This window comes from Littorina saxatilis, linkage group LG7 (assembly GCF_037325665.1).
Source record: "Littorina saxatilis isolate snail1 linkage group LG7, US_GU_Lsax_2.0, whole genome shotgun sequence".
NCBI lineage: Eukaryota > Metazoa > Mollusca > Gastropoda > Littorinimorpha > Littorinidae > Littorina > Littorina saxatilis.
In genome coordinates this window covers 22,991,555-23,018,570 of record NC_090251.1, presented here as the reverse complement: position 1 = coordinate 23,018,570, position 27,016 = coordinate 22,991,555, and the positions used below count along the sequence as shown (strand labels likewise).

At 41.4% G+C, this 27,016-nt stretch overlaps 2 protein-coding genes and 2 long non-coding RNA genes across 4 annotated transcripts in view; 2 read left to right on the top strand and 2 right to left on the bottom strand.

Moving 5' to 3' along the window:
- The first annotated feature begins 241 nt into the window (after nt 1-241).
- LOC138970947 (uncharacterized) lies at nt 242-15,746 on the top strand. The gene is made up of 15 exons (XM_070343535.1): nt 242-381; nt 1,531-1,660; nt 3,127-3,236; nt 4,658-4,754; nt 6,562-6,674; nt 7,327-7,417; nt 8,237-8,358; nt 8,855-8,957; nt 9,254-9,390; nt 10,981-11,071; nt 11,788-11,903; nt 12,387-12,495; nt 13,773-13,891; nt 14,250-14,285; nt 15,237-15,746. The coding sequence occupies exons 1-15, from the start codon at nt 345-347 to the stop codon at nt 15,329-15,331; spliced, it is 1,506 nt and encodes a 501-aa protein (XP_070199636.1). The 5' UTR covers nt 242-344; the 3' UTR covers nt 15,332-15,746.
- Nucleotides 15,747-17,774: 2,028 nt separating this feature from the next.
- LOC138970946 (uncharacterized) overlaps nt 17,775-27,016 on the bottom strand; it is a 39,901-nt gene continuing 30,659 nt past the window's right edge. The window contains exon 19 of the mRNA XM_070343533.1: nt 17,775-18,190. Within this exon, the coding sequence (XP_070199634.1) occupies nt 17,947-18,190 (244 nt within the window). The 3' untranslated portion in view covers nt 17,775-17,946. The remainder of the gene's footprint in view (nt 18,191-27,016) is intronic.
- Nucleotides 19,871-21,812, bottom strand: LOC138970948 (uncharacterized). Its single transcript, XR_011457120.1, has 2 exons — nt 21,616-21,812; nt 19,871-21,051 (listed from the first exon to the last, which is right to left on the bottom strand). It is a non-coding gene; the product is annotated as an uncharacterized lncRNA (long non-coding RNA).
- Nucleotides 21,863-23,969, top strand: LOC138970950 (uncharacterized). The gene is made up of 3 exons (XR_011457122.1): nt 21,863-22,045; nt 22,599-22,696; nt 23,349-23,969. It is a non-coding gene; the product is annotated as an uncharacterized lncRNA (long non-coding RNA).

The following is a 27,016-nucleotide window of genomic DNA, read 5'->3' as shown; positions in this document are numbered from 1 at the left end:
TTCTTTACATTTTTGGAATCTTTAGGTGCATTTCTCTAACCTTCAGTCATCGGTTAGTGGTTCTAATAACCTTTAAAACAGCGTGGTCTGGTCCTTTAAGAGGCCGACGTCTTACCACCACGCCACAGCGCCCGTCATTTGAGGTCTTAATCGGGGGGTTCCACTGTAATGAGGCTCGGGAGACACCTACCGCCACCCTCTGACATCAACCCAGTGTCATGTGCCTGTTTGTAGATTTCACAGAGAGGAGATAAAGTTACAGAACATGTCTTGTTACAAGACCAGGATGTACGCTCCTCAGTTCTGTGAACGTTACTTGTTTTGTGCGCTGGTGACTTTTCAAAATGATCGTGTTGGTTATAATTAGCTTGTTCCTCACTTGTGAGTATTAATTTTTTCTTCTCTTTGCTTTTGTTTGTGGCCACTGGGTTTTAAGTACTTGGATCGTTCTTCAAAACTGTGATCCGATGGAAACCATGTTACGCGAGCAATATCTTGAATTAAAAAAACAAACCCTGAAAACTTGTAACCATAGAAGCAGGTTTTATCAATACTTGCCGTTTCCAAGTAAGCCTACTTCCCTTGTCTGCATCGACAGAATATTTGCAAAGAGTGATTGTCTACGATAAGTACGGTTAGGCCTAAAAAAAAAAATAGGTGTGGTTAGAGTAACCCGACCTACCCTATTTTTAGGGGCCGACCCTATAACTTTTTATTACATTAAATTTTGTCAAATAACCAAAAAAAACCAAGAAAACGAGTGCAGAAAACGCAATGAAAGCGAAAGCGCCCGAGTCGCACACTTATTTCTCTGTCAAGTTGGTTTAATTTGTACACATTAGAAAAAAAAGTAAAAACAAAAAAAAGTGATTGCCTACCTTCCTACCCTATGTTTTTTTTTTCCTTACAAGGACGTCAAAATACACCCCTCTCGTGATATGGACACCAGAGGATGTGACATGGATTTAAATACCAAAAGATATTTGGAAAGACAGAAAATCAAGAATATCTTTTTTTTTGTTTTTTTGTTAAAATCAATTGTCATTAATTAACTGGAGTATTGATGACACGGAAATCTATAGAGAGTACATACTCGTCATTTAATACACACCTGCATCAAGTTCTGTTTCACTGAAGTTCCTCGGTCAGGTTCAATCCAATGAGTGTGACAGTTTTAAGAAAAGCGAGATTTTAAGCGAATATATTCAAATGTGACATTGAGCGTGGGGCTCTTTTCGGTCATAAATTTGACGAGTTTTCTCTTGATTTGTGAACATTTAAGTGTTGAGGGCTCAAACCGCAAAGGCTGGAAACAATTGATTTTTACAAAGGATAGTACTAATCGTCATAAACAACTTTTCTGCTTAAGCTCTCCATAACAGTTGCTTGATAATAAAATCTAAAATGTTATAATAATGAAAATAAAACAAAATGTCCACCACTGGCCCCTAACCACTCACTACCTGATGTTTGTTCGGGGGAAATCTCAGCAGAACTTAATTATCATTTATCGAATCTCTTGTGCTGCAGTGCGGGGATCGGATGCAGCATGCAGCACGAGTGAGGTGCTGCAAGCTACTACCTGCATCACCACAGCAACGTCTGCCGTGCAGCACGCCACGCAGGACCTCAACACTGACGCACTCACTCAAGCATGCCAGTAATAAGAAGGCTACAATGGAACCCCTCTCTTAAGATAACCGTTCTAACATTCCCCCGCTTTAAGGCCCCTCGTTTAAAGGCACAGTAAGCCTCCCGTAAACAATCACAGATACTGTCAGGCTTTTACACACAGTACAAACACCCTTCCATTTGAACGCTCACCAAAGGGGAACATCCTAGGTGCCCTACGTAAAGAGCGAGCAATTTTCAAAGAATTAATTTTGCGGAGAGAGTGTCAGAGACAATCGGACCGTGGTGCGTTTTGGCGCTAGACCTAACTTTTAAAATCTAAATAATAAATTGACAGCTTGTTACACAAACACTCTTAAATCATAAAAGAATTCTCTTTTCATCAAGACAAGATCAGTACAATTCGAAGTTTTGAAAGTTTGAAAAAAGAAAAGCCCGGAAGCAGGGTCACGCAAGGTCGTGGTTCTCGTAGCAGACGACGGTTTATACCTATCGCCAGTCAAGTTCCTCTGAACAGTCAAAAGCCATCGCTAGAGTTCTTGTGAACCACAGCCGTTTGTTTCGTGCATAGTCAGAGGTACTTAATAACGTGCTATTGCAGATAAGCTCACAGCGAGTCGCATTCAAATTACTAACTGACAACTACATTGTGAAAAAGGGAAACTTGATCACACGGGTTCACGATGGCTCAGGGGTAAGATAAACCACGCAAAAATAAATTCTTTGAAACTTGCTCGCTCTTTACGGAGGGAGCCTAGGATGTTCCCGTTTGGTGAGCGTTCAAATGGAAGGGTGTTTGTACTGTGTGTAAAAGCCTGACAGTATCTGTGATGGTTTATGGGAGGCTTACTGTGCCTTTAACATTACCCCTTATTACAGGCCTGTACCTTAACGGCCGCCCGACCGCCCTGGGCGGGTTCAAATCGCGTCGGGAGAGTTCACAATTCCTCTGAAATCACCTCGTTTTAAGACCCAAGCACACATTTTAAAACCTCACCCGTCTGTAAATTAAAATCTAGTGTAAATCTTCATTGAACGTAATTTTGTTTTGAGGTTACATACTGATTAAAACTGCGCTATCTTTTAGCAAAGGTCAGGGTGCATTGGTTTCACATTTTTAGGATATCATACTTTTACATACAATGAATAGTTCTGGGGAAAAAACCGTCAGTCGAGGTACAAACAAGAGCAATGATTTTTTTCTGGCCGAGTATTTATTGATATGTTAGATACCTGTTTTTTAAATGCCGAGCAAAGGTGTGTGTGTGTGTGTGTGTGTGTGTGTGTGTGTGTGTGTGTGTGTGTGTGTATCTGTGTGTGTGTGTGTGTGTGTATGTGTGTGTGTGTGTGTGTGTGTATATGTGTACGTGTGTGTGTCACACACACACGTGTGTGTGTGCGTGCGTGTGTACACGTGTTAGTGCGTACGTGCGTGCGTGTGTACGTGTGCGTGTGTGTGTGTGTGTGTGATCTGTGTGGCATTGTCTTGTGCAGGGTGATCGAAGGCTCCGTCACCTGTGTGGACAACAAGCTCGGTCAATGCTATCAGTATTATACCCTGGTACAGACTGTCCACAACTTGCAGGACACATTATGTAACGATGGTAGGTATCAGACAAGCAGACAGACTGACGGACGGACGGACGGACGGACGGACGGACGGACTGACTGACGGACGGACGGACGGACGGACAGGGAGACAGACAGACAACGCACTGTCCAAAAACATGTTGGCCTCTGTAATGATGGTAGGTACTTGCTTGCGGTCAGACAGACAGACAGACACATAGACACACAGACACACAGGGATACTGACAGACGGGCAGGTAGTTAGGTAGTTAAGTAGGCAAGTAGGCAGACGGACAGACAGACCTTACCGGACGTTTTTGGTAAAGGGAGGGGTGCAGTTGCAGGAAACACAAAGAACAAAAACTCTCTTTTTCTTTTGAGAATGACCTGCCTATTTACTTTAGTATACACAACAACAACAACAACAACAACAACAACAACAACAACAACAACAACAACAACAACAACAACAACAACAACAACAACAACAACAACAACAACAACAACAAGCGTTTTTCGTGCCAATTTCTAAAATCTACAAACCGTGCAGTTACTTTTTATTTCGAGCTTTCGTATATGAAGGTTGACAAACCGGTCTATGCCCTCTCGGTCAAATGTCAGCTGTAAAAAAGCCTATTGACAAGAACCAGCAAAAGCCGTTTATTATTTGTAGCCGGCCCCACCCACACGACACAGACGATTTGACTACACATAGTTACATACAACGGTCTTAACATTTTACTTTGTCGGGCAATGTCGTGTATATTGGACATATGACCAAAGGAGATTGTTACACCATGCAGTCAGTAAAGCCTAAAGCAATAGACAAACTCAGGAAAAAAACTCTGTCGGATTTTCATGGGTTTTGAAAGAGTGAATACTCTTACTTTTATTAAATCAAACTTTGCACACGTGCACCTTGTCCACCTATTTCAGACTCACCCCTCGCTAGTGACTGGCCCTAGCATACATGTATAACCACGTTATGTCCCAAATAGATACTAATTCTGGGGACAAAAATATAAATATAGCATAGCAATAGTGACTGGTCCATAATGTCACGTGGAAAAACACGAACACATGCATGCAACAACAACAAGAACAACAAGAACAACAAGAACAAGAACAACAAGAACAAGAACAACAAGAACAACAAGAACAAGAACAACAACAACAACAACAACAACAACAACAACAACAACAACAACAACAACAACAACAACAACAACAACAACAACAACAAAGGGTAGCTCGATCCGTACAGTATGGCAGTCGGCTTTACCCAAGTGAGAAAGTAGCCCGGATTTCTATGAGAGTATCCTCACTGGACTGTGTGACATTACCTTCCCTTACTTTATCTTATGCGAGGGTGTAAATCTATTTCAAGTTAGAAAAGTTGACTGGTGTAACTGCCCCTTCACAGCGTAATAAATTTGTTGCTGTAATTGATTTTCAGCTACCCACTGTCTTGCTGCTTTCTACACCTGCAATAAGGAACACCCAGGGGTGAATTTGAGCGCACTGACCATGAACCCCAGCCCTGACTTCTGCCAGTGAGTTTTTGTCACCTATCTGTCCGATTTAATTTCTTAGTTTGTGATAATTAAGAAGTAAATGTATTGTATTGTACTGTGTGTGTGTACAAGTTAGTGTGTGTATGCGTGTGCGTGTGTGTGTGTGTGTGTGTGTGTGTGTGTGTGTGTGTGTGTGTGTGTGTGTGTGCGTGTACGTGAGTGAGTGTGTGTGTGAGTGTGTGTGTGTGTGTGTGAGTGTGTGTGTGTGTGTGTGTGTGTGTGCGCACTCTTGCTTGTGTGGTTCTGTCCTATACCCATGCAGCTGTCAGTCCTGAGTATCTTTCCCTTTGACCACGGGCATTGTTTGTTTGCTTTCTGTCTGTGTGAGTGTTCGTCTGTCTTCCTGTTCACCGCCGTCTGTTTAACTGACAGTGTGTTCGTCTGATTGTGGGCTAACAGCTTGGTTTTAGAATCAAGAGTCAAAGACTCATAATTTGAACGTCCTTACAAAGACTAAGGAACTACGTTGGGCAGTGTCGGGTTTAACACAGAAGATACATTACACCAATTATTATGTACTCCATTGTAAGTCTGTCAGCCTATTTTGATGGGTCTGATTACCTCCCTTCTTTTGTAGTTCGTGTCTGTTGGGCAGAATACGCGCGACGCTGTTAGAGTCTACCTGTTGTGGTTGATTTGCCTGCTGGGCTGAGGTGTGCGACAAAGTTACCACCCAAACGGGAGCCACCCGCAGTGTTATATTGAGGTCTAACGAATGACGTCTCACAACGTGCGTGGTCGTCCTTGGCGGTCAAGAAAGCCGCCGCGATCATTGCGCAGACGACACTTCTAGACCGCCAATATTGTTTTGTGCGCATCACGTGCTCCACATAAATCGGCCGGAAACGAAGCAATTGGGAAACCTGGATTGGTTGAAACTGAGATGTGTTGTGATTTCAACCAATCAGAACCCGCAGTTTGTTGTCTCTCGTTTGGATGGCACCCACTTTCGGTTCGTGACCCTCAGCCCTCTTCCCTTGAATGTTGTCAACCCCTTTCCTTCTGTAAGTCAGTCTTCACCGATTCCTGTAGATCTGATCTGGCTGTTAGACTGCCAGGCCTTCGATCTCTTATCTGTCTCCTTTTTGTGATGAAACTTCTTCATTTGTGCACACAATTATGACTGTATTGACTTTTTTGGGGCCCTTTGTTTAAAAGTGTCTTTCCAAGTGTTAACGATGTGTGTCAAGAATAAAAAAAACCAAGAAAGGTAGGTTGTTGTTGTTGTTGGATGTGTGTCAAGGGCAAAAGCAGATATTTGGTCCAAGGCTTTTCCTACCCATATTCATTTACGCAGTCTAATTTGTGTCTTTGTGCTGCATATACAGTTTTGTTCATCTCCAGAAGTAAGGAACATCCTCCTGTGTCCAACTGGCTTTTCGGATCAGCTTGCCTCCCCTATAAAGACGACAACTCTTCTACAACCCATAAAAAACATGGAGTTATTACATCGTCTGTTGTCGAAAAAATAAACATTTATTTGCAGAAAAGTGCAGACCTACATAACTCGGTTTTTCAAGCTATATATTGATCAGTTTGCCTCACCTTCAGGGAATACAACTCTTCCACAACCCACAAAAACATCGACAGAGTTATTTCCGAACATTATGTACTCAGTATCGGACGAAAAAATAAGGTTCGAAAGAACTCGTTTTTTTTCTCGAGCTATATAATGATCAGTTTGCCTCTCCTAGACAGAAAACAACTCTTCCTAAATCCACAAAAAAACATGACAGAGTTATTTCCGAATATCGTCTAATTGTTGGTCAAATAAACATTGTTGCAGAGAAGTGCTGCCCTTCATATCCTGTACCCAGAGCGCCATGGACCCAGCGTGTGCCGTGGTTCCCTCCCTCAGCGACTATCAAGCCGTCTGGGAAAATATCGAGTTTGCATGTCGTGAGTGGAAATACGATTGTCAGTGTGTTCGTCCACCCCTTGAGTGCAGGAACAAATTATTGCAAGAATTAGATTAACAAATCATAACATAAACGTCTAAACAACATAAGCCGACTTCTGAAAAGTGGGTCTCCAGGGGAGGCAATCAACATGCAAAGAGCGATTTGCATGTGTTGTCTCCCTTCTCCCAGTATTGGTTGTTGGTGTCGACTCTAATTATACCTATACCCACAAGCACATGATCTTACAAGTAGAAAATAAACCTGTGACCTACCGTATTAGTTATATTAAATGTACTTTAAAAAGTCAAGGCGTTCATCTGTTTTCTTTATCTTCTGAATGAGCAGTAAAATGAAAAGAATTTTTGGTTGCAGAATGGTCCACCGAACATGGATTTTTATTGATTGATTATTACTTTCTGTTATTTCGTGAAATTTAAAGAATGTATTGTATGCAAATGTACCACCCCCCCCTCCCCTCCCGCCCCAGACGACTTCATTTGTTTATTTGTCGTTTATTCATTACCATTTTTTAATTGATCTTATTTATTTATTCATTAATTTACTAATTGGTGAATCAATTGTTTTTTCTTCTTTATTTATTTATTAAAGAAGAAACAAATCTGTTTTCTCTGTGCTATTCACCACAACAGAGCAAACGACATGTGAAAGTGTTCAGCACTGTCAGACAACTTTCCGAGAAGCCTCAGGGACAGTCAGCCAGCTAAATTATGACACCTGCATGTGAGTATATGTCTGTCTGTCTGTCTGTCTGTCTGTCTGTCTGTCTGTCTGTCTGTCTGTCTGTCTGTCTCTCTCTCTCTCTTGCTTATGTCTCTGACTACCTCGCTTTCTCTCCGTTTGTCTCTCCTTCTCTCCCTCTCCCTCTCTTCAGCTATCTCGCCCCCCCCCCGTCCCTCTATCCCCCCCTCTTCCCCTCCCATCTCTGTCTCAGTCTTCCTCCCCCCACCCCCCGAGATCGAATACGCTGATAAGACAGGATAATCTTGTTGTCAATCATACGTATGATACTTAAAGCCATATGTACTCGATGACTATACACGCTAATTGCTTTACCAACAGCTGGAGACATGCTAAATTAAGTTCCCTGCAAGATATTGTGGTCTAGGACCCCTTAAATGTTGAGATATTTGAATTTTTATTTTGATCTAGATCGTCCTATTTATAGATTTGCCAACAGAGGGAACGTTGACGCAAGGGAAATAACTCCGCGTCTTTGTTGACATCCTCACTTTTTCAGAGGCTAGAACAAGCTGTAATGCATGTATATATGGTCCGCGCATGGCGACATATCGTCATTACATGGTCTTATGGTGCGTTTGACATCGATTATGGGCAAACTACACTTTGTAAACACGGGAGCGCGTACATATGCCTTTAAGCCTGATTAATTCGGTCTACTTCACGAAGCGTGCTGCATGAAATGTGGCACTGAATTATCGGTAAAAAGACTTTGGCACGTCTTCGCGAAGTCAACGCCGGGCTCAATTAAGGATGGCCTTGACATACTTGAACCCCCGTTTGCATAAATATGTTTGGCAGGGCTTACAGAGACTACTCGGAATGTCTAAACACAGCGCTGCCTGACTGTCAGGACTATCAACAGCGATCTCACGAACCAAGTCCAGCCACCATTGCAACTTATGTCGCGGAAGGATGTACACGTAAGCTTTGAAGGCTGGAGCCACTCATGAGAACAGGAAGTAGAATTAAAATAGTACACTCACCCAATGTATGTGTCCCTAAGAACAAAAAAATAGACAGCATTTGCACAGAACTAATTGAAATAAGGTATTTAAGCTCGAAAATTGTATTTTGGTTCTTATACATTTTAATAATTTATTTAGTGGTGATTCTTGTGCAAAAATCTGATACCTCATATTCACGTCTCTGGTCTGAGTACCCCTTGCTTTTGATGTGAAATATTCTGAAGATGTGGAAAATTGTCAGTCTACCAACTGCTTTAACAAGTTGACGGTACATCTGTAACTTACAAGTTGACATTTTGTGTAGAACTTTCTTTTGTGATCACTGTCTCTTGCACAAGGAAGGGTAAAGATGAATGCTTTTTTCTGCTGTCTGTAACTGCTACAGGACAAGCGGTACAACATGTACCGTTATAATATAGCTCAATTGTTGTTTTTGTGTTTTGGTGTGCAGTAATGTCCGAGGCCAGGAACATCTACCCCTGTACACACTTCACCGACTGTTTCAACGACTTCATGGCCTCTGTCTACGAGCTCTCACCAATGGAACTCTGCAAGTAATGTATGCTTTGTTGATTGGCCATGGTCAATACCCGTGACCACTTTTCTTGGAAATCCCTTAATACGTGTATAAGGCTGAGCTTGTTCCGTTTTGTTACAAAAGCAGTGACCTTTTGAAAACCAATTGTTTTTGAAAATAAACCATTCATTTGGAGGCAAATAAATTAGATGACACCTGCGTGTTCAGGCCTGAAGCGTGTATACATTGCACAACTTTTAGTGCATTTTAATTTGCATTTGTTTGTTTGTTGTTTTTGTTTGCATTTTGCATGTTTTATTTGCATGTTACAAGTGTGGTGCAAGGGACCATGGGGTGCGCGGCATCCAACGCCCAGGCGTGCGGGGTACAGAACCACCAACAGTTCATCGCTCGCTCCAACAACTTCATGCTCCATATAGCAAATCACGGCTGTGGGCTGCCCAAACTGGGTAGGTTACATCAACTTTTTGGTCGTGTCTTCATTATGACAACAGGCATTGGAGTATGTTGGGAAAGAAAGAGAAAGAAAGAAAGAAAATCAGAAAGAACGAAAGAAAGAAAGAAAGAAAGAAAAAAAATCCACTCGTGAGCCATCTTGTTTTCAATAATCTATTCAATAATTATGCTTTCGTAATGACAATGTCCAAGAGGGCTCAGGAAAGAAACCTTCCGATTGCAATTTTTGTCCAATTCCTTTGGAATACAGATCTATAAGTCAGAGTGGGTTGTCTCTGTTGAATAATTTTCAAAACTTAAACCTTCGTCAACCTGAAAATAAATTAAATATCTCACTTTGCGCAGAAGGCAGACGGAAAGTAGTTTGTTGGTACCGGTGTAACACGAAATGTTAACTCCACGAAAAATGTACTCCGGAGTAAATATTTCGTACGAAATTCTTACTCCAAATACACTTTTCGTACGAGAAAAAACTCCCCAAGGCACGAAAAAATTACTCCCTCCACGTAATTTTTACTCCCCATTTTTTTTACTTCCAGTAAAAATCTCGTACGCAAAAATGGGATGCGGGCGAAGGGATAAAGCCAATAAGTGATCTCGCGCACACGAATGTCGCGCTACCCTCCTTCCACCCCTTCCATCACCAAGACTAGCAGGGGACAAGAGAGTAACAATTTCGTACACCTGGCATGGGAAGTTAAATTGCTCGTGTTGGGGTGAAGTAATTTATTCGTTATTTATTCGTCAGGGGAGTAACATTTTTGTACGACATTTTTACTCGGAACTCACCTGTCTTGGGGAGTAATTTTCTCGTGCAATGGGGGAGTGCTTTTTTCGTAAAGGAAGTAACTTTTTCGTACGAAATGTTTACTCCGGAGTAAAAATTTCGTGGGAGTAATTTTCTCGTGTTACACCGGTCCAAGTGGAAGGATGCTCGTATTCCATACAACGGGCGCAGTGGCCTAGTGGATGAGACATCGGCCTCCTAATCGAAAGGTCGCGAGTTCAAATCCAGGCCGCGGCTGCTTGGTGGGTTAAGGGTGGAGATGTTTTGAGATCTCAAAGGTCAACTTATGTGCAGAACTGTTTTAATTATCCTCCTTCGTGTGTACACGCAAGCACAAGACCAAGTGCGCACGGAAAAGATCCTGTAGTCCATGTCAGAGTTCGGTGGGTTATAGAACCACGAAAATACCCAGCATGCTTCCCCCGAAAACGGCGTATGGCTGCCTAAATGGCGGGGTAAAAACGGTCATACACGTAAAACCCCACTCGTGCAAATTTTGAGTGAAAGTGGGAGTTTCAGCGCATGAACGAAGAAGAAGAAGAAGAAGTATTCCATACTTAAGGGTATGGACAGTTCTGTGGCGATGTGCATGATCATTTTCACGGAAAGGAAGAACTCGGATGACATACCGTTTCTGTTTTTGCATTGGTGTAATTAATAAGCATAGTCATTGCGGGGGTGTTTAGATAACAGCGCAGCGAATGTTCCTTGCACTTCAAGTTTAAATTCGTCCTATTGGCTTTTTCAAGATCACATTTTTGAACTGTGTTGAATGCATGGTTTGTGTGTTGCACAGAATTGGCCTCCTGCGATGGTTTCCACGCATGCGCGAATGCAATGGCAGCCAACATCTCCGTTCCCCAAGGTTACTTCTTGGACATTTGCAGGTAGGTGCGTGTGGTAATGACAAATGTGCTTTTACATTTTGTCAAATTGATTGTTTTTTGATTGTCTCCATTTTTATGTCGAAGTTTTAGCAAGGACAGATTGTACGACAAGACCAGGGCTGAGGTGGCTGATACCCCCCGCGGGTTAGGGGGAAGAATTTACCCGATGCTCCCCAGCATGTCGTAAGAGGCGACTAACGGATTCTGTTTCTCCTTTTACCCTTGTTAAGTGTTTCTTGTATAGAATATAGTCAATGTTTGTAAAGATTTTAGTCAAGCAGTATGTAAGAAATGTTAAGTCCTTTGTACTGGAAACTTGCATTCTCCCAGTAAGGTACTACGTTGCAAGCCCCTGGAGCAAATTTTTGATGAGTGCTTTTGTGAACAAGAAACAATTGACAAGTGGCTCTATCCCATCTCCCCCCCTTTCCCCGTCGCGATATAACCTTCGTGGTTGAAAACGACGTTAAACACCAAAGGTGGCCGATGCACGAGAAAGTTACCAACCGGTCGGGACCCAGCCGCGGTGTTGGATTGGTTGAAATTGAGATTTGTTGTGATTTCAACGAATCAGACCCCGCAGTTTGTTCTCTCCCGTTTGGGTAGCACCCACTTTGGATTCGTGCAGCTCAGCCCAGGCATCAGCCTAACATAATTATTCATCATTGAGTAATAAAGATCCTTCATTCTTCCTGTCTCGACGTCTCTGTGTGCAGCACGATATCAACGTTCCAGCTGTGTGCGGGTGACATGATGACGTCGTGTTCACTGGAGGACCACGTGCTCCCCTCTCTGCACCAGCTGTCTGTCCTCACGCGTCGCACGTGCACAGGTCAGTCTTCGCCAAGCACCCTGTAGAAAACACTATTGCCATTTCGTTTTCCTCCCGGAATAACATTTTCAGGAAATAATTCTGTTAGATTTTATTTATGTGCGCTGGAAGAGTTGTATTTCAGCAAATGTTCAATGAGCAGATGTCCAGTGTTCGTCAGAATTGAACACTGGTAATCTGACCAATTACAGTATCTGTTACATTCGAAAACCAGCTTGACTGAATTGCAATTTTCATCCAAATACCATTATCCCAGAGACAAGCCGGGTATTAGGATAAGGCAGCTTTTGTAGATTCATTACTCCAAATACAAAGTCAGAGATGCAATGCACAACATTCGCAGAATGAAGTCGAACTAGCAACTCAGTTTCTGGAGACTGTGTGTTGTTTCAGCCATAAAACACCAGCGCCTGGAAAACTGCACAGAGTTCATGTTATTGTTGTGAACTAGCAACTCACTTTCTGGAGACTGTGTTGTTTCAGCCATAAAACACCAGCGCCCGGAGAACTGCACGGAGTTCATGCAGTGTCTGAGCAACACCAGGGTGCCTCCTTTGGACGGCGCCTCGCTCTCCTCCTTCCAGTGGTGCAAGTGAGTTTACGTCCTGCCTGGAATGGATTTCTCTTCTTCTTAAGGCGGTTCAGTCTTAATTAAGCCCGAAGTCGACTTACAAATCGCGGATTTAGGTTCGACGTAATTTGTACAATATTTTTTACATTTTTACAAACCACGGGTTAACAGCTCAGTTGGAGGTTTAATTGGTGCCAGTGTGTAGACATACAGGCTGGGGGAGTGGCTTAGGAGCGAGCAGATATAGCTGTATCGTTATCAGCGTCTGTTACTGGAGATCGTTCTTACAGCGGCGTCCGAGTTGAGACGGAAGTGTCCCACCTATTTGGGTTGATAATCGGAGATTAGCCTAATGTAGAATTGTATCCTCTTAGTCAGGTTTGAGGCACAACGTGTACGAGGAAAAAACATTCTCTCTCAAGGGTGGAAGTAAAATGTCTGCCAGACTCAACAAATAGATTAGGCAGGCCATGATGACTGCATGTTGTGATTGTAGTTGAAGTTCTATCGGATTTGTTGTTGGCTATGTTGTTGAAGACGTATAATCATGTTCTCGAATTTAAGTTGATGTTGTTGTTGTCGTCGTCGTAGATGAAATCAAGGTTGTAACGTGTCAAATTAATCGTGTTTTACCTACAGTTTATCAGTGTAAAGCTGTTGTTGTTGACATTGTAGTTGTTCTTGGTTTTCGAGTTGTTGTCAGTGTTATTGTCGTCGTTGTAGTTGTTACCCAGTCGGATAGAAACAAATAAAAACTCAAGCCTGAGTCTTTTTTTTTGCAACTCCGAACATTCGGCAGCAGCACACTCTCTCGGCATGATGTCGGGAGCACGCGCGCATCCACAGCTGCAGCAAAGACGCACACCGAGCGTTGCTACTTTCGCTTCTGGCTCCCCCTTGTGACGTCACAGCCAAGGGCTTGCCGCCGCGGGGAATTTGAAGTCTCGCGTAGCAGACGAATTTGGTCGCTTTTTGAGCATGCATTTTAGACTGATGCAACACAAAACCTGAGATTTACTGATCGGTTTTTGCATCTGTAGATGCTTACCTATATCATTAAATCAACCCCAACCGCTTTATCTGACCTTAAAAAGAGCCTGTTATGGTCCTTTAATGGAGGATTTAAGTGTTCTTCGTTCTCCTTACAATGCAAGATATCTACACTCATGTGAGCGAATGAATGAGTGCTGTGTTTTAATGAGGTCAAAGTGTAAGGCTTTCTGCATTGAAATCATCTGTACTTGAATTTCACTTGGCATTTAAAGGCGTGTGTGCATAGGCTACCTGTTGCATTCCAGCTTAACCCTGGCCATCCTGCAATGTGCCAAAACTTACAGTAGTCAGTGTAACTTCACCTCGTCCGGGAGGGTCACTCTGCTGGACATCTACACTGATGCCTTGTCACAAGGATGCACAAGTGAGTACCTATTACAAAGGACTGTCTATAACGACCACCCGAAGGTCTGACTAAAAGTGGTCGTTGTAGACAAGTGGTCGTTATGGGAAGGTGGATTAAAGAAAACTTCGCCGGAATCTTATGTGTTGGTCACGTGCGTGCGTGTCTGTCCGTGCGTGCGTGCATGTGTGCTGTGTGTGGATGCGCGCGCGAGTGTGTGGTTGTGTTTGCGTGCGTGCGTGTGTGTGTGTGTATGTGTGTGTGTGTGTGTGTGTGTGTGTGTGTGTGTGTGTGTGTGTGTGGCAATCGTGTTTTATTTTTGGACTGATTTTCTTTGTCATTTTCTTTCTTATTCAATTTGATGTTGCTGTATTTACAGATGTGTACAGCCTGAGAGTGACAACATCAGAAAACGGTCAGTTGAAAATGCAGACAAGCAATGTTTCATTCATTCATTCTCTATCTCATTTAGGATTCCAAACATACTCTTCTTTTGGAGGTTCACACAATCGAGAAAATGAAAAAAATATCAACACTGGTAAGATAGATGTCGTAGGACTAATCAACAGACAAAACCCCCAGAAAGGTATGTTAAAACAACGTTTAGTTTATGACAAAACGTTACGTTTACTGATCTTCGACCCAGCGGTACCCCCCGCGGGTTAGGGGGAAGAATTTACCCGATGCTCCCCAGCATGTCGTAAGAGGCGACTAACGGATTCTGTTTCTCCTTTTACCCTTGTTAAGTGTTTCTTGTATAGAATATAGTCAATCAGTTTTTGTACAGATTTTAGTCAAGCAGTATGTAAGAAATGTTAAGTCCTTTGTACTGGAAACTTGCATTCTCCCAGTAAGGTAATATATTGTACTACGTTGCAAGCCCCTGGAGCAAATTTTTGATTAGTGCTTTTGTGAACAAGAAACAATTGACAAGTGGCTCTATCCCATCTCCCCCCTTTCCCTTCGTGGTTAAAAACGACGTTAAACACCAAATAAAAAAAGAAAGACTCAGCAAGTGGACAGAAAGACAAACACTTATAATACAGAAAACAAACCTATGTGACATACCTTTCTTGGTTGTTTTATTCCGAATTTTGGAACGTTTTTTTGTGTTTGTTTTTGGTCTATTTGTTTTTGGATTTCAACCAACAGACACGGTCATGCCAGTGGATACCAAGCAGCTTGAATTAAAGAATAAAACTCTGCGCCTACTTATTGAACAAATAATGTATGAACAACCATCCCAGTTTGCAAAATGTACTCAACGACACATGTTTTAGCCCCGTCATTGTAGCGAAATAGAATCACACCATCACCAAAACCATAATGCTTATTATTAGTTTTAGCTGAAGTTTAATTTTTGCAGGCGCAGACAACGTGAGAGGTTGGTTTACACTGCTGTTTGCAACCCTGGTTTGTGTGTGGGCCTTTCTGGATACACATGAAGGCTTATACATATGAAAACGGGACTGGTTAAATCTGCAGTGTAGTGTAATCTCAGATACATTACACCATAGTTGCAAGTACGTATGTGATACGTAGTATCGCAGTCATCACGGGATAGCACATGCCTAGCGAAAGTGCAATACTTTTTTTTGCTCTATCAATTTAGGGTATTACTTTTGTTGTGCTTTTCTGAATACAAAAATAAACTTCAAATTTTGAATTCATGCACCAAGTCCAAGAATCTCAAATAATAAAATGTACTTTTCTGAGAAAAAAACAACTACCTCATATTGTAGTGGACAATTTTCTGATCATCTAATTCCGGGATAGAGATGTTTTTTGGCGGAAAATTGTCTTGCTTCATTCTATTACACGTTCTTCCGTGAGTTGATTTGATTTTGAAATAATGAACAATTGAAAATAAAATACACATGCCTTTCGGGTTTCTTTTTTGAATTTTGTCTTACTCTTTAGCTGGTTTTTTTTATTTTTATATCTGTGCATGTAAGGGTGTATCTTTCTCCTTTTAGCTCTGTTTGTCGTCTTTCTTCTTATCTGTATACGTCTTATCTCTTTCTGTATTTCCATCTGTGTCTTCTCACCATGTATATCTGTCTTTTGGGCTGTCTGATTGAATGTCTGTCTGTCTTTATTACACACAAGCACACATAAACTTCGCCAAACAATTATTGCAACAAATTTCGCACCCAAATAAAAGCATTAATTCTCCTGTCATGATCAAGAAACCATCTCTGGACAAAAATCAGTTGAAAAACTATAGGCCTGTTTCCAACTTGCCATTCATTTCTAAAATTCTGGAAAAAGTAGTGCTTAGTCAGCTTCTCTCCCACTTTGAAACCAACAACCTCTGCAACCCTCTTCAGTCAGCGTATAGGGCTGGCCACGGCACCGAGACTGTTCTGCTTCGTGTTGTGAATGACATTCTTTCTGCTCTGGATAATGATGACCTATCAGTTCTGCTTCTCTTGGATAACCCAGCTGCGTTCGATACGATCGATCACTCTGTTCTGCTCTCTCGTCTCGAATATGTTTTTGGCGTTCACTCTACCGCTCTTCACTGGTTTAGTTCATATCTACAGGGCCGTAGTCAGTATGTGTCTGTCAATAATCTCTCATCTCCTCCATCTCCTCTCTGTTTCGGGGTCAGTTCTAGGCCCAGTTTTATTTGTACTTTACACCACTCCTCTCTCTGCCGTCATCAAGCAACACGCAGTCAATCACTACCTCTTTGCAGACGACACACAACTCCAACAAGCATGCAAGCCTACAGAAATCCAAGCGCTGACGCACACTCTCCAAAACTGCACTTCAGATAGTAAATAATGGATGACAAACAATATGCTCAAGTTAAATGATGACAAGACTGAATTCCTTCTTTTCTCTGGATCTTCCTCTTCGACCACTTCCCTTCCAGCCTCCATCACAGTAGGTTCTAGTGACATTTCTTTCTCTGATAGTGCTAGGAATCTTGGGTTCATCATGGACTCCCACCTCTCAATGAAACAACACATCGAAAAAGTCTGTCAGACATGTTACTTTGAGATCAGAAGAATAGGTTCTATACGAACATCTCTCACTGTTGATGCCACTAAAACTCTCGTTACATCCTTCATTCTGTCTAGATTAGATTACTTTAACTCCCTTCTCATAGGCTGCTCTGACTCCACTCTCCAACCCTTGCAAAAAGTACAACACTCCGCTGCACGTCTCATTTTCAGAGCACAGCATCGACAACCCTGAACTCCTCTCATGAGAGAACTCCACTGGCTTCCTGTGTCTGAATGTATTAGGTATAAAGCTGCCTGCTTCTGCTACAATATCATCTCTGAATCGGCACCTGCCTATCTTTCGGAACTGGTCTCCCTCTACACTCCCTCTCGCACCCTTCGTTCTTCTGATGATGCTCGACTTCTCCGTCAAGGTCGCTTTAAACGCAAGGCTCATGGGTTCCGCACGTTTTCGTATTATGGCCCTCAGTTATGGAATTCACTCCCCTTTCAATTACGTCACTCTCCATCCATTTCATCTTTTAAGTCCAGTTTGAAAACTCACTTGTTCCAACAACAATACGGATAGTTCCTTAGCATAGAGTCTGGGGATGTGAGATGTGCATGATGTGTTGTTTGAATCTGACAGTGATTGTATGAATTTTGTATACATGTATTGTTGTTACGCGCTTTGAACTTCTGATAAGGCGCTTTATAAATGCCCGTTATTATTATTATTATTCAAATATTATATGCCAGTTAAGGCCGTTCACTTGACTATCTGGATCATCTTCCAGATTAAAAATTTCTTTTACAGAGATCACGTGAACGCCGCTCAAATAAGGGAACCCTCAACATCGAATGGACAGAAACGGAAAGGCCCAATTAAAAATCGACACAACATCACAATAGGCAAAACCTAAAAATATTTTCTGAAATACGATGGACAATGCATTTTTAAACATTCTTTTATTTTTCTATTCATACCAGGTACAAATATAAACATTATTTCATGATAACAATAATCAGTTTTGGCCTTCTCCTGAAAGGCTGTCTAAAACAAGTGACGCCAAAACTCCATGACGACGTCGATATTATGGTTTTCTGGGTACCATGAAAACCTCAAACCATCTGACAGGTGGACCGGGGGTCTTTCAGTCCCAGACTGGCTATTCCTGTCTGTCCGAACTTACAGGTATGTCGGACCAGCTTTCCGTTCACGAAGTTGGTGAATGTGATGGTCTCCCCTGTCGTGCCTTGCAGTGTCACGATGACGTCATCATTCGTGACGTCAATGTTGGAGACGCGTCCAGGTGACATGGGAACGAATTTCATCTCCTCGCCGTAGATGACTATTTGCGTAGCCCTGAAAGTCAGAGTCCACGGTTGAATGAAAAAACAACAAACAACTACCGGTGTACATATGTTTGGTTTTGAGTATCTGCTAGAGGAAGTAAATATTCGCAAAATATTAATTATGTCCGCCATTTGCATTTCATATTTTCCAAAATATCTACATCCTCTATCAGATAACCAAAATCAAACATACGTACACGGCTACACAAGGATGTAGACCAACTGTTGCAGTGATATCCTCCTCACTGTCAGGTTCAGATTGGTCACATCATGTACCTTAAAGGCACAGTGCAGCTCACAGCCTTCGTTTTGCGTTTTCGTTGCAGCTGAGTGCATTTACAGTTCAAAAATCCACCTATGGTAGTAAAACAAACCCAAAACTACCCAACGACGACATCTGCCCAGCCAGCACCCCGATATCGGTCCGATATCGGACCGATATCGGATACGATATCGGGTCGATATCGGATTCCGATATCGGACCGATATCGGATTGCAAATCGGGTCGATATCGGACCGATATCGGATTACGACATCGGACCGATTTCGGTCCGATATTGACCCGATATCGACCCGATATAGAGAATCGGTATCGGCCTCATATCAGATCCCGATATCGGCGCGATATCAAATCCCAATGTCAGATTGCAAATTGGGTTGATACCGGGTCAATATCGGATTACGACATTGGTCCGATATTGGTCCGATATCGGTCCGATATCGGTACGATATAGAGAATCGATATCGGCTTAATATCGGATCCCGATATCAGATCCCAATATCAGATTGCAAATCGGGTCGATATCGGACCGATATTGGATTACGACATCGGACCAATATCGGTCCGATATCGGTCCGATATCGACCCGATATAGAGAATCGGTATCGGCCTCATATCAGATCCCGATATCGGCGCGATATCAAATCCCGATGTCAGATTGCAAATTGGGTTGATACCGGGTCGATATCGGATTACGACATTGGTCCGATATCGGTCCGATATCGGTCCAATATCGGTACGATATAGAGAATCGATATCGGCTTAATATCGGATCCCGATATCAGATCCCGATATCAGATTGCAAATCGGGTCGATATCATTTTGATATCGGATCCCGATATCGGACCGATATCGGATCCCGATATCGGACCGATATCGGATTGCAAATCGGGACGATATCGGGTCGATATCGGATTCCGACATTGGACTAATATTGGTCCGATATCGGTACGATATAGAGAATTGATATCGGCCTAACATCGGGAACCAATAATGGACCGATATCGGGAACCGATAAGGGTGGTGCCCTTCTATGGTGCCCTGGTGGTGCCCTTCCGTCAATTCCTTTAAGTTTCAGCTTTGCAACCATACTTCCCCCGGAACCTGAAAACTTTGGTTTCCTGGAAGCTGCCCGCAGAGTCGATGAAGCAAAACCAGCGAATAGTTGGCATTAATTATCTGATCATCTTTGAACCTCTGACTTTACTTCTTGACTAATGAAAACATGCTTCATGCTTGGCAATTGCTTTCGCACTTGTTCGTCTTTGACCTGCACTAAAACTTGCTGTAATCCGTAAATATTAGATTTCTGGCCCAAGAACAGAAGAAAATTTAAAAGGAGACAGAAATGATAAGATGAAGTAGTTGATAAACATTGTCACACAAGTACAAATGAAAGTGAGTCAAAGGCAGAATGAGAATAATTTAATAACCAACTGTATCATTGAAAACACATAAGTTACCAATGCAACATAAACAAATTACAACTATCAATTAAAATTCAACAGTTAATACAATTAATAACTGACCTTGTGATAAGATAACTCATCCACTGAAATGTCATCCACTCTGCTGCCAAAGGACGGGCTTGAACCCATGACTCACAGCACTGCAGAGCAGACCACTAACCAATGGGTCCCCACCGAATAATTATGGAGTGTCACGATTCATGTGACCCATCAAAGTCAAAGTATTTAATTCCATAAGGCGATAGCCCCCTTGGAATAGGGAAATAACAATAACTTCACAAAACGCATGAATCAAATGAACACAAAGGAGACGAGAAAATCGTCGCAAACGGATAACCAGTTATGAAATCAATTATAACTAAATAAGTCTTTCGATTTGCAACAAACAACGGACTGGTCACGCAACGGTTCTGTCCAGTCATGATAATCAAAACAAATGATTGTTACGCTCCAATTCTTCACAAGGGTGGAGAACGGGAAATGTTCAGACCATCTCTTTTATCCTCACGGTGCTTTCCTCGCTCATCCTCTGTAACATATCAGCTAGGTTAGACCATTGATGTTCTTTGTCTCCGTCATATCTGGCATCGTCTGTCACCTTCCGCCTATCAGCGTCACTCGCAACAACATCACTCCGCACCATACAGCCTGAATCTGACACTGTCAGCTGCGATTGAAAGTTGGAGACACACAACGTAGCACCACCGACGCACTTTTTCATGGCCGCCTTTGTCGAACTTCAAAAACGCAGTATCGCCATTGTTCAGTCGCCACAACAGTCGGTATTGAACGATGTCAGCCCATTCTCCGACATAATTGCACATAGCATTTGTTCCAAAACAGTAGGCCTAGGGAATCCTTGCAGAGGCATTATATCATGTAGAGGCAAAATAACACAAAATGAAGAGAGAGTGAATCCGAGAGGCGTGTTCCTTGCTGGCTGTCAGCACATTAGCACTAATTTTATTTACCATCTTCATCTTAGTCCTCGTCCTCGTTTTCTGTGTTGATCTTCGACATCCTCCCACCATGTAGACGATCCGACAATCCTGTCAACCACTTCGCAAGCACCTGTTCGAATTGCTTGTTGTCGGTTTGAATATGGCGCTTCCTCACGGCCAGCTGCAGTAAAAAGATTAACCGTTATGAGTATGACGCAACAAGATGATGATCATATAAAATGTTGACATTGTATGAACATGTTTGTGCTTTCATAAGGAGACATGCTGTCTGCAAAACCTCCCTCACCTTTCATTTGTTCTTCACCATTTCTTCCATCACTGGCAGATTTATTTGTCTACATTCAATGTGTGTGTGTGTGTGTGTGTGTGTGTGTGTGTGTGTGTGTGTGTGTGTGTGTGTGTGTGTGTGTGTGTGTGTAGACAGGTATTTTTTATAAATCTGAAAGAATAAAAACTGTTTATTATGCACAACAGAACCATAAAACTTTAAAAGGATTCTTAGTTAAAATCACCATTTTATTTTTACAACAACAATAAAGAAAATCAGCAACCACCTAAACACACACAGTGACACAAACACACACAGTGACACACACACACACCTAAGAAACAAACACACTTTTTAGTCTCATATATTCCAAGAGAAAAAAATACATCAAGTCTCAATAATTAGCAAAACTATCTTCCAACGAATCCAAGTTCCATAGGCATAGGCGATACTCACTCAACGTTTTACGTGATGCATGATGATCGACTGTTTGGAACACTCTTGAAACCAGTCCAGTTCTGTCTTCCTCCTTCTGTCTTAGTATTGGACTGTCCAGTCAGGATCGTTTCTGATGTTGTATAACATAGTGCTCTAGCAACTGCCAGTTTTCAATCTTCCCAACGCATTTCGCCATTTGTTTACTCAGTAACTGCCGGACAAGTAATTCTGAGTGACCTCCCGTCGGGCCGCCAAGGGACAGTACTCTCGGACTTTTCTCTGTCGAATCGAACTCAAGAAAGTTTCTACTGTATTTTTACCGTTCACTCCTGCAACTTCAAAGCCAGTGTGTCTGCTGATATAAGATAACATGCTGCACTTCAGCATATATCAGGACTACACAATACAGATCTTATGACGCTGAGCGAATGGCAAATGGAACTTTCAGGTAATGTTACTTCACTGTGTGACTTGTGTTGTAAATTCATAATCATATTCATACATAAGTTCAGAATCCGTTGGCATTGTGATTGTTGACTTATTTTTGATGAGTCACCAATATCAAAGCAATATCATGCATAACGATTGGAAAGGTGAATTTATCTCTCTTTCTCTTTCTTTCCTGCCTTCTGTCTTTCTAGTTTCTTGCTCTGTCTGTCTTTCTCAGTTTCAGTCTCTCTGTCTGTTTCTCTCTCCCTGTCTGTCTATCTGTCTGTCTGTCTGTCTGTCTCTCTCTCTCTCTCTCTCTCTCTCTCTCTCTCTCTCTCTCTCTCTCACCGATATTTTATTTCTCTCTGTCAATCTGATAATTGCCACACATTTTCACACATTTGTTCAATCTCACAGCTTCTGGTCTAATCCATTACTGTACAGTAACATTTATAAGAGATCTCAAGAGAGTTATTTTCGAAAATCGTCTTTTCAAAGACACTTAAAACAAGTTTTGATTGACCACTGTTCTCTACTGTAATGCAACTCACACATCAATGCTTTCATTGCAGGGTGGGAGGAATTACCATGAGGATACCAGAAAGCATTCACAGGGATGTAAACTACAAGTTACAACCCTGACAAGTGACATTCTGGCTTTTGAGGCCAAGTAAGTGTGTGTGTGTGTGTGTGTGTGTGTGTGTGTTTGCAGGTAAAATCCACGTTAACGCTTGATGAATGTTCCAGCAGTCATATTATATTTATAACTGAAAATCATTTATGAGAGAAGGCAGTGTTGTTGTCAGGCTTCGGTCTGGGGTCATTAATACATGCTTATGACGCATTGTTCTAAATCTTGGCTGGTCGACCATCACATCAATTTCGACATAAAGAACTATAACAGGTCTTCTGACAGAACAATTTGTTGTAGCCGGGACATCTGGACCTATACATATTTTTAGTCCAGGTCCAACTGACATATTATTGCCTTACTCTTACTCAGTCTTAGTCTTGGAAAAAACTTTGGGAAGGTGTTCTGTGTGTGTTGGGGGGAGGGATTGTTATCCATGCCAGGCAGCATTGACTAAGAGCATTTCATTCAAACACAGAAGAATGCTATCAAAGTTAGCATATATATACACACAAGTAAATTCAACAAATATTGGCATAATGCAAAGACAATGTAAACCTTATTTACCTTCAGTTCTATATTTAGTAAAGAGCATTAACAAAGAAGACATAATTATAGTGTTTACACTGAAGTTCTCAAATCACACTGAATTCTTTATGTTTTAAGATTGTTGCATTCTCTGTCTTTGCAGGTGTCATAGCATTTGGAGCAGATCTTCAAAGTCTCCTATTGCAGACATGCCATCGTCTGCACTGGTTGTATCAACAACTTTTTCCAAGGCTGGTGCTGCAGATTTAAAAAGTATATATCGTCTGCTGCAAACTCAACATTAACAACTTCTCTGTCTGCTCCTGCTTCGAATTCAACAATTCTTGTTGTCTGGTGCTGCTGCAAAGTGAATGACTTCTTCGTTTGCTGCTGCAGGTTTAACAAGTATATCGTCTGCTGCAAATTTAACAACTTCTTTGTCTGCAGATGACGCTACAAATTCAACAACTTCTGTGTCTGCTCCTGCTTCAAATTCAACAATTCTTTTTATCTGCTGCTGCAAAGTGAATGACTTCTTCCTCTGCTGGTGGTGTTGCAAATAACCTCATCTTTCCTTGTGTCTCTGGCATCATTCGGATACATGTACAAGATACCTAGCTGTGCGAAGACTATTTTTTTTAAACCCAAAAGATGGAATAGAATTGGTAAATTTCTAGGTACAGAACCTAAAAGTGGGATACATGTATCCAAACTCACTTCCAGAAACTTTAGAACTGATTCAACTTCCGACATTTTTATCATGGTTTTATGGTGTGTGTTTTTTTAAATGTACAGTATACCATGGAAATGATGAATAAATGTTTAGAACATATTCTCACAACATATTTCTAATGGTTTTATTTATTTGTCTTTTGTTTTGTTTCATGTTAGCATGCACACTTCCTTCTTCTTCTTCTTCTGGATTCGTGGGATGAAACTCCCACGTACACTCGTGTTTTTGCACGAGTGGAATTTTACGTGTATGACCGTTTTTATCCCGCCATTAAGGCAGCCATACGCCGCTTTCGGAGGAAGCATGCTGGGTATTTTTGTGTTTCTATAACCCACCGAACTCTGACATGGATTACAGGATCTTTTCCGTGCGCACTTGGTCTTGCGAGATATCCGGTCAAATATGATATAGGACTTCTTGAATTTAAGTACATATATACATTACAACATCAGCAGACACAAACGACTAAGCTAAATTATCTTCAAATAAGAATAAAATTAAAAAACCAACCCAAAATAAAAATAAAATATTACTAATAAAATGTCTAATTATATTTTTTTGTGTGGTTCTTTTTATGTTTGCACTCAACATAAAAAACACACGTTTGAATAACTTGAATCTAACCATTATACAGTATTGTGCTTTTTATTTGGTAAAATTGACATTAGCCGTAAACGAAAATTAACTTTAATTTAACTTTATATTATGGTTTTGTTTTAATGAACGTTAATTTAATGTTAATTTAACGTTAAATTAACGTAAAAAGTGAACGTTTATCTTATGAGCAAACTTGGAATCCAATATCGGACCGATATCGGGCAGATATGGGATATCTTGGTCTGAGGGAAAAAAAAATTCTAATAAAAAGTTTAATTATAGTTTTATTTTGGTTCTTTGTATCGGACCTATATCCAATATTGGCCCAATGTCGTAATCCTATATCGACCCGATTTGAAATCCGATATCGGTCCCATATTGGGATCCGATATCGACCCGATATCGTATCCCGATATCGGTCCGATATCGGTCCGATATCGGGGTGCTGGCTGGATATCTCGGACCAAGATATCCGATATCTGCCTGATATCGGTCGGATATTGGATTCCAAGTTTGCTCATCGGATTAACGTTAAATTAACGTCAACTTTATTGGCCCAATGTCGGAATCCAATATCGGTCCGATATCGACCCGATATCGTATCCGATATTGGTCTGATATCGGGCCAATATTGGTGTGATGGATGGGATTGTATTGGCGATGATGTGAAAACTTGGAATCCAATATCGGACCGATATCAGAATATCTTGGTCCGAGGAAAAAATAAAAAATCGCAATAAAAAGTTTAATTATAGTTTTATTTTGGTTCTTTTCATTTTCACACTCAACGTAAAAAAACACATGTTTAAATAATGTGAATCTAACCATTATATTATGCTTTTTATTTGGTAAAACTGACATTAGCCGTAAACATAAAATTAACTTTAATTTAACGTTATATCCGATATCGGTCCGATATCGGTCCGATATCGGATTCCAAGTTTGCTCATCAGATTAACATTAAATTAATGTTAACCTAATTAACGTAAAAAGTTAACATTAATTTAATGTTAATCTGATGAGCAAACTTGGAATCCGATATCGGTCCGATATCGGTCCGATATCGGATTCCAAGTTTGCTCATCAGATTATCATTAAATTAATGTTAACTTAATTAACGTAAAAAGTTAACATTAATTTAACGTTAATCTGATGAGCAAACTTGGAATCCAATATCGGACCGATATCGGACCGATATCGGATATCTTGGTCCGAGATATCCGGTCAAATCCGATATCGGTCCGATATCGGATTCCAAGTTTGCTCATCAGATTATCATTAAATTAATGTTAACTTAATTAACGTAAAAAGTTAACATTAATTTAATGTTAATCTGATGAGCAAACTTGGAATCCGATATCGGTCCGATATCGGTCCGATATCGGATTCCAAGTTTGCTCATCAGATTATCATTAAATTAATGTTAACTTAATTAACGTAAAAAGTTAACATTAATTTAACGTTAGTCTGATGAGCAAACTTGGAATCCAATATCGGACCGATATCGGACCGATATCGGATATCTTGGTCCGAGATATCCGGTCAAATCCGATATCGGACCGATATCGACCCGATATCGTGTGCTGACTGGGTGTGAAGCTCGACAGTTTCTTGTTCACGCGAGTGCATAAATTAACCTAGTTATTACGTGGTGTACGCACAGATTCGTGACGTAAGCGTCTTCTGCTTTGATCATTGATGCCAAGATACACGATCAGATTCGCCAGTACGTTTGAGACGGACCGGCGCCCGAAACTGACCACAAACCGACCGTGTAGCATGCGAACCGTACGTCTCACAAGCTTGATAGCACCCGTCTCGGCCCATCCGTTTGAAATACAGCAGGATCTATTCCGAACGGATCGCAAGGAACTTCCAGTTCCAGCCCCTGAGCGCACTTCAGTCGACACCCACTTTACAAATCATCAAATGGCGGTCAGTTCAGCATCAAAACTTGCCGATTCGGAACCGAAATATTTCATCAACCTGAATCTTGGCGAGGAGTTGGAATCTATGGAACCATGGAAGTAAAAACTACACAAACCAGCAACATCGGGACCTGTTCCCACTGTCCATGCAGCAGACGTGGGGTGAAATGAAAGGTAAGCGTCTGGATCTAGATTTGTTTGCATTCATGTATTGTAAGGTCTGTATCAAAGATGGTTTGTCTGTCTCTATCTCTATGCTTTCCTTGCTGTACGCTTTTGTCTTGAAGGCAAGTATGTAGATCTACATTTCTCTCCTGTTCCTGTCTCAAATCTGCCGTAGCCGAACTCTAGTTCTACGTTCAAAACATGTATCTACCTCTTGGCACATTGCCTCTTTTAGTTTTACAGTGTAAAATTATCTGACAACTTCTATCATACTGTAATTAATGTGTCATCTGTTTGGGAAAATGCTGTCAGTTTCAGAGTCTAGTGATGTGTTGATTACCCTACCGTAAATTGCGTAGTTGAAATGATAGAGAAAAACAAAACGCAGCAGCAACGATCATTTTTCAT

Bases quoted from the DNA above. Each gene is read 5' to 3' on its own strand.
- LOC138970947 (XM_070343535.1), top strand. From the start codon at position 345: ATGATCGTGTTGGTTATAATTAGCTTGTTCCTCACTT. The intron at 6,675-7,326 runs GTGAGTGGAAAT...TCACCACAACAG, and splicing joins AAATATCGAGTTTGCATGTC to AGCAAACGACATGTGAAAGT. The intron at 11,072-11,787 runs GTAGGTGCGTGT...CTCTGTGTGCAG, and splicing joins TACTTCTTGGACATTTGCAG to CACGATATCAACGTTCCAGC.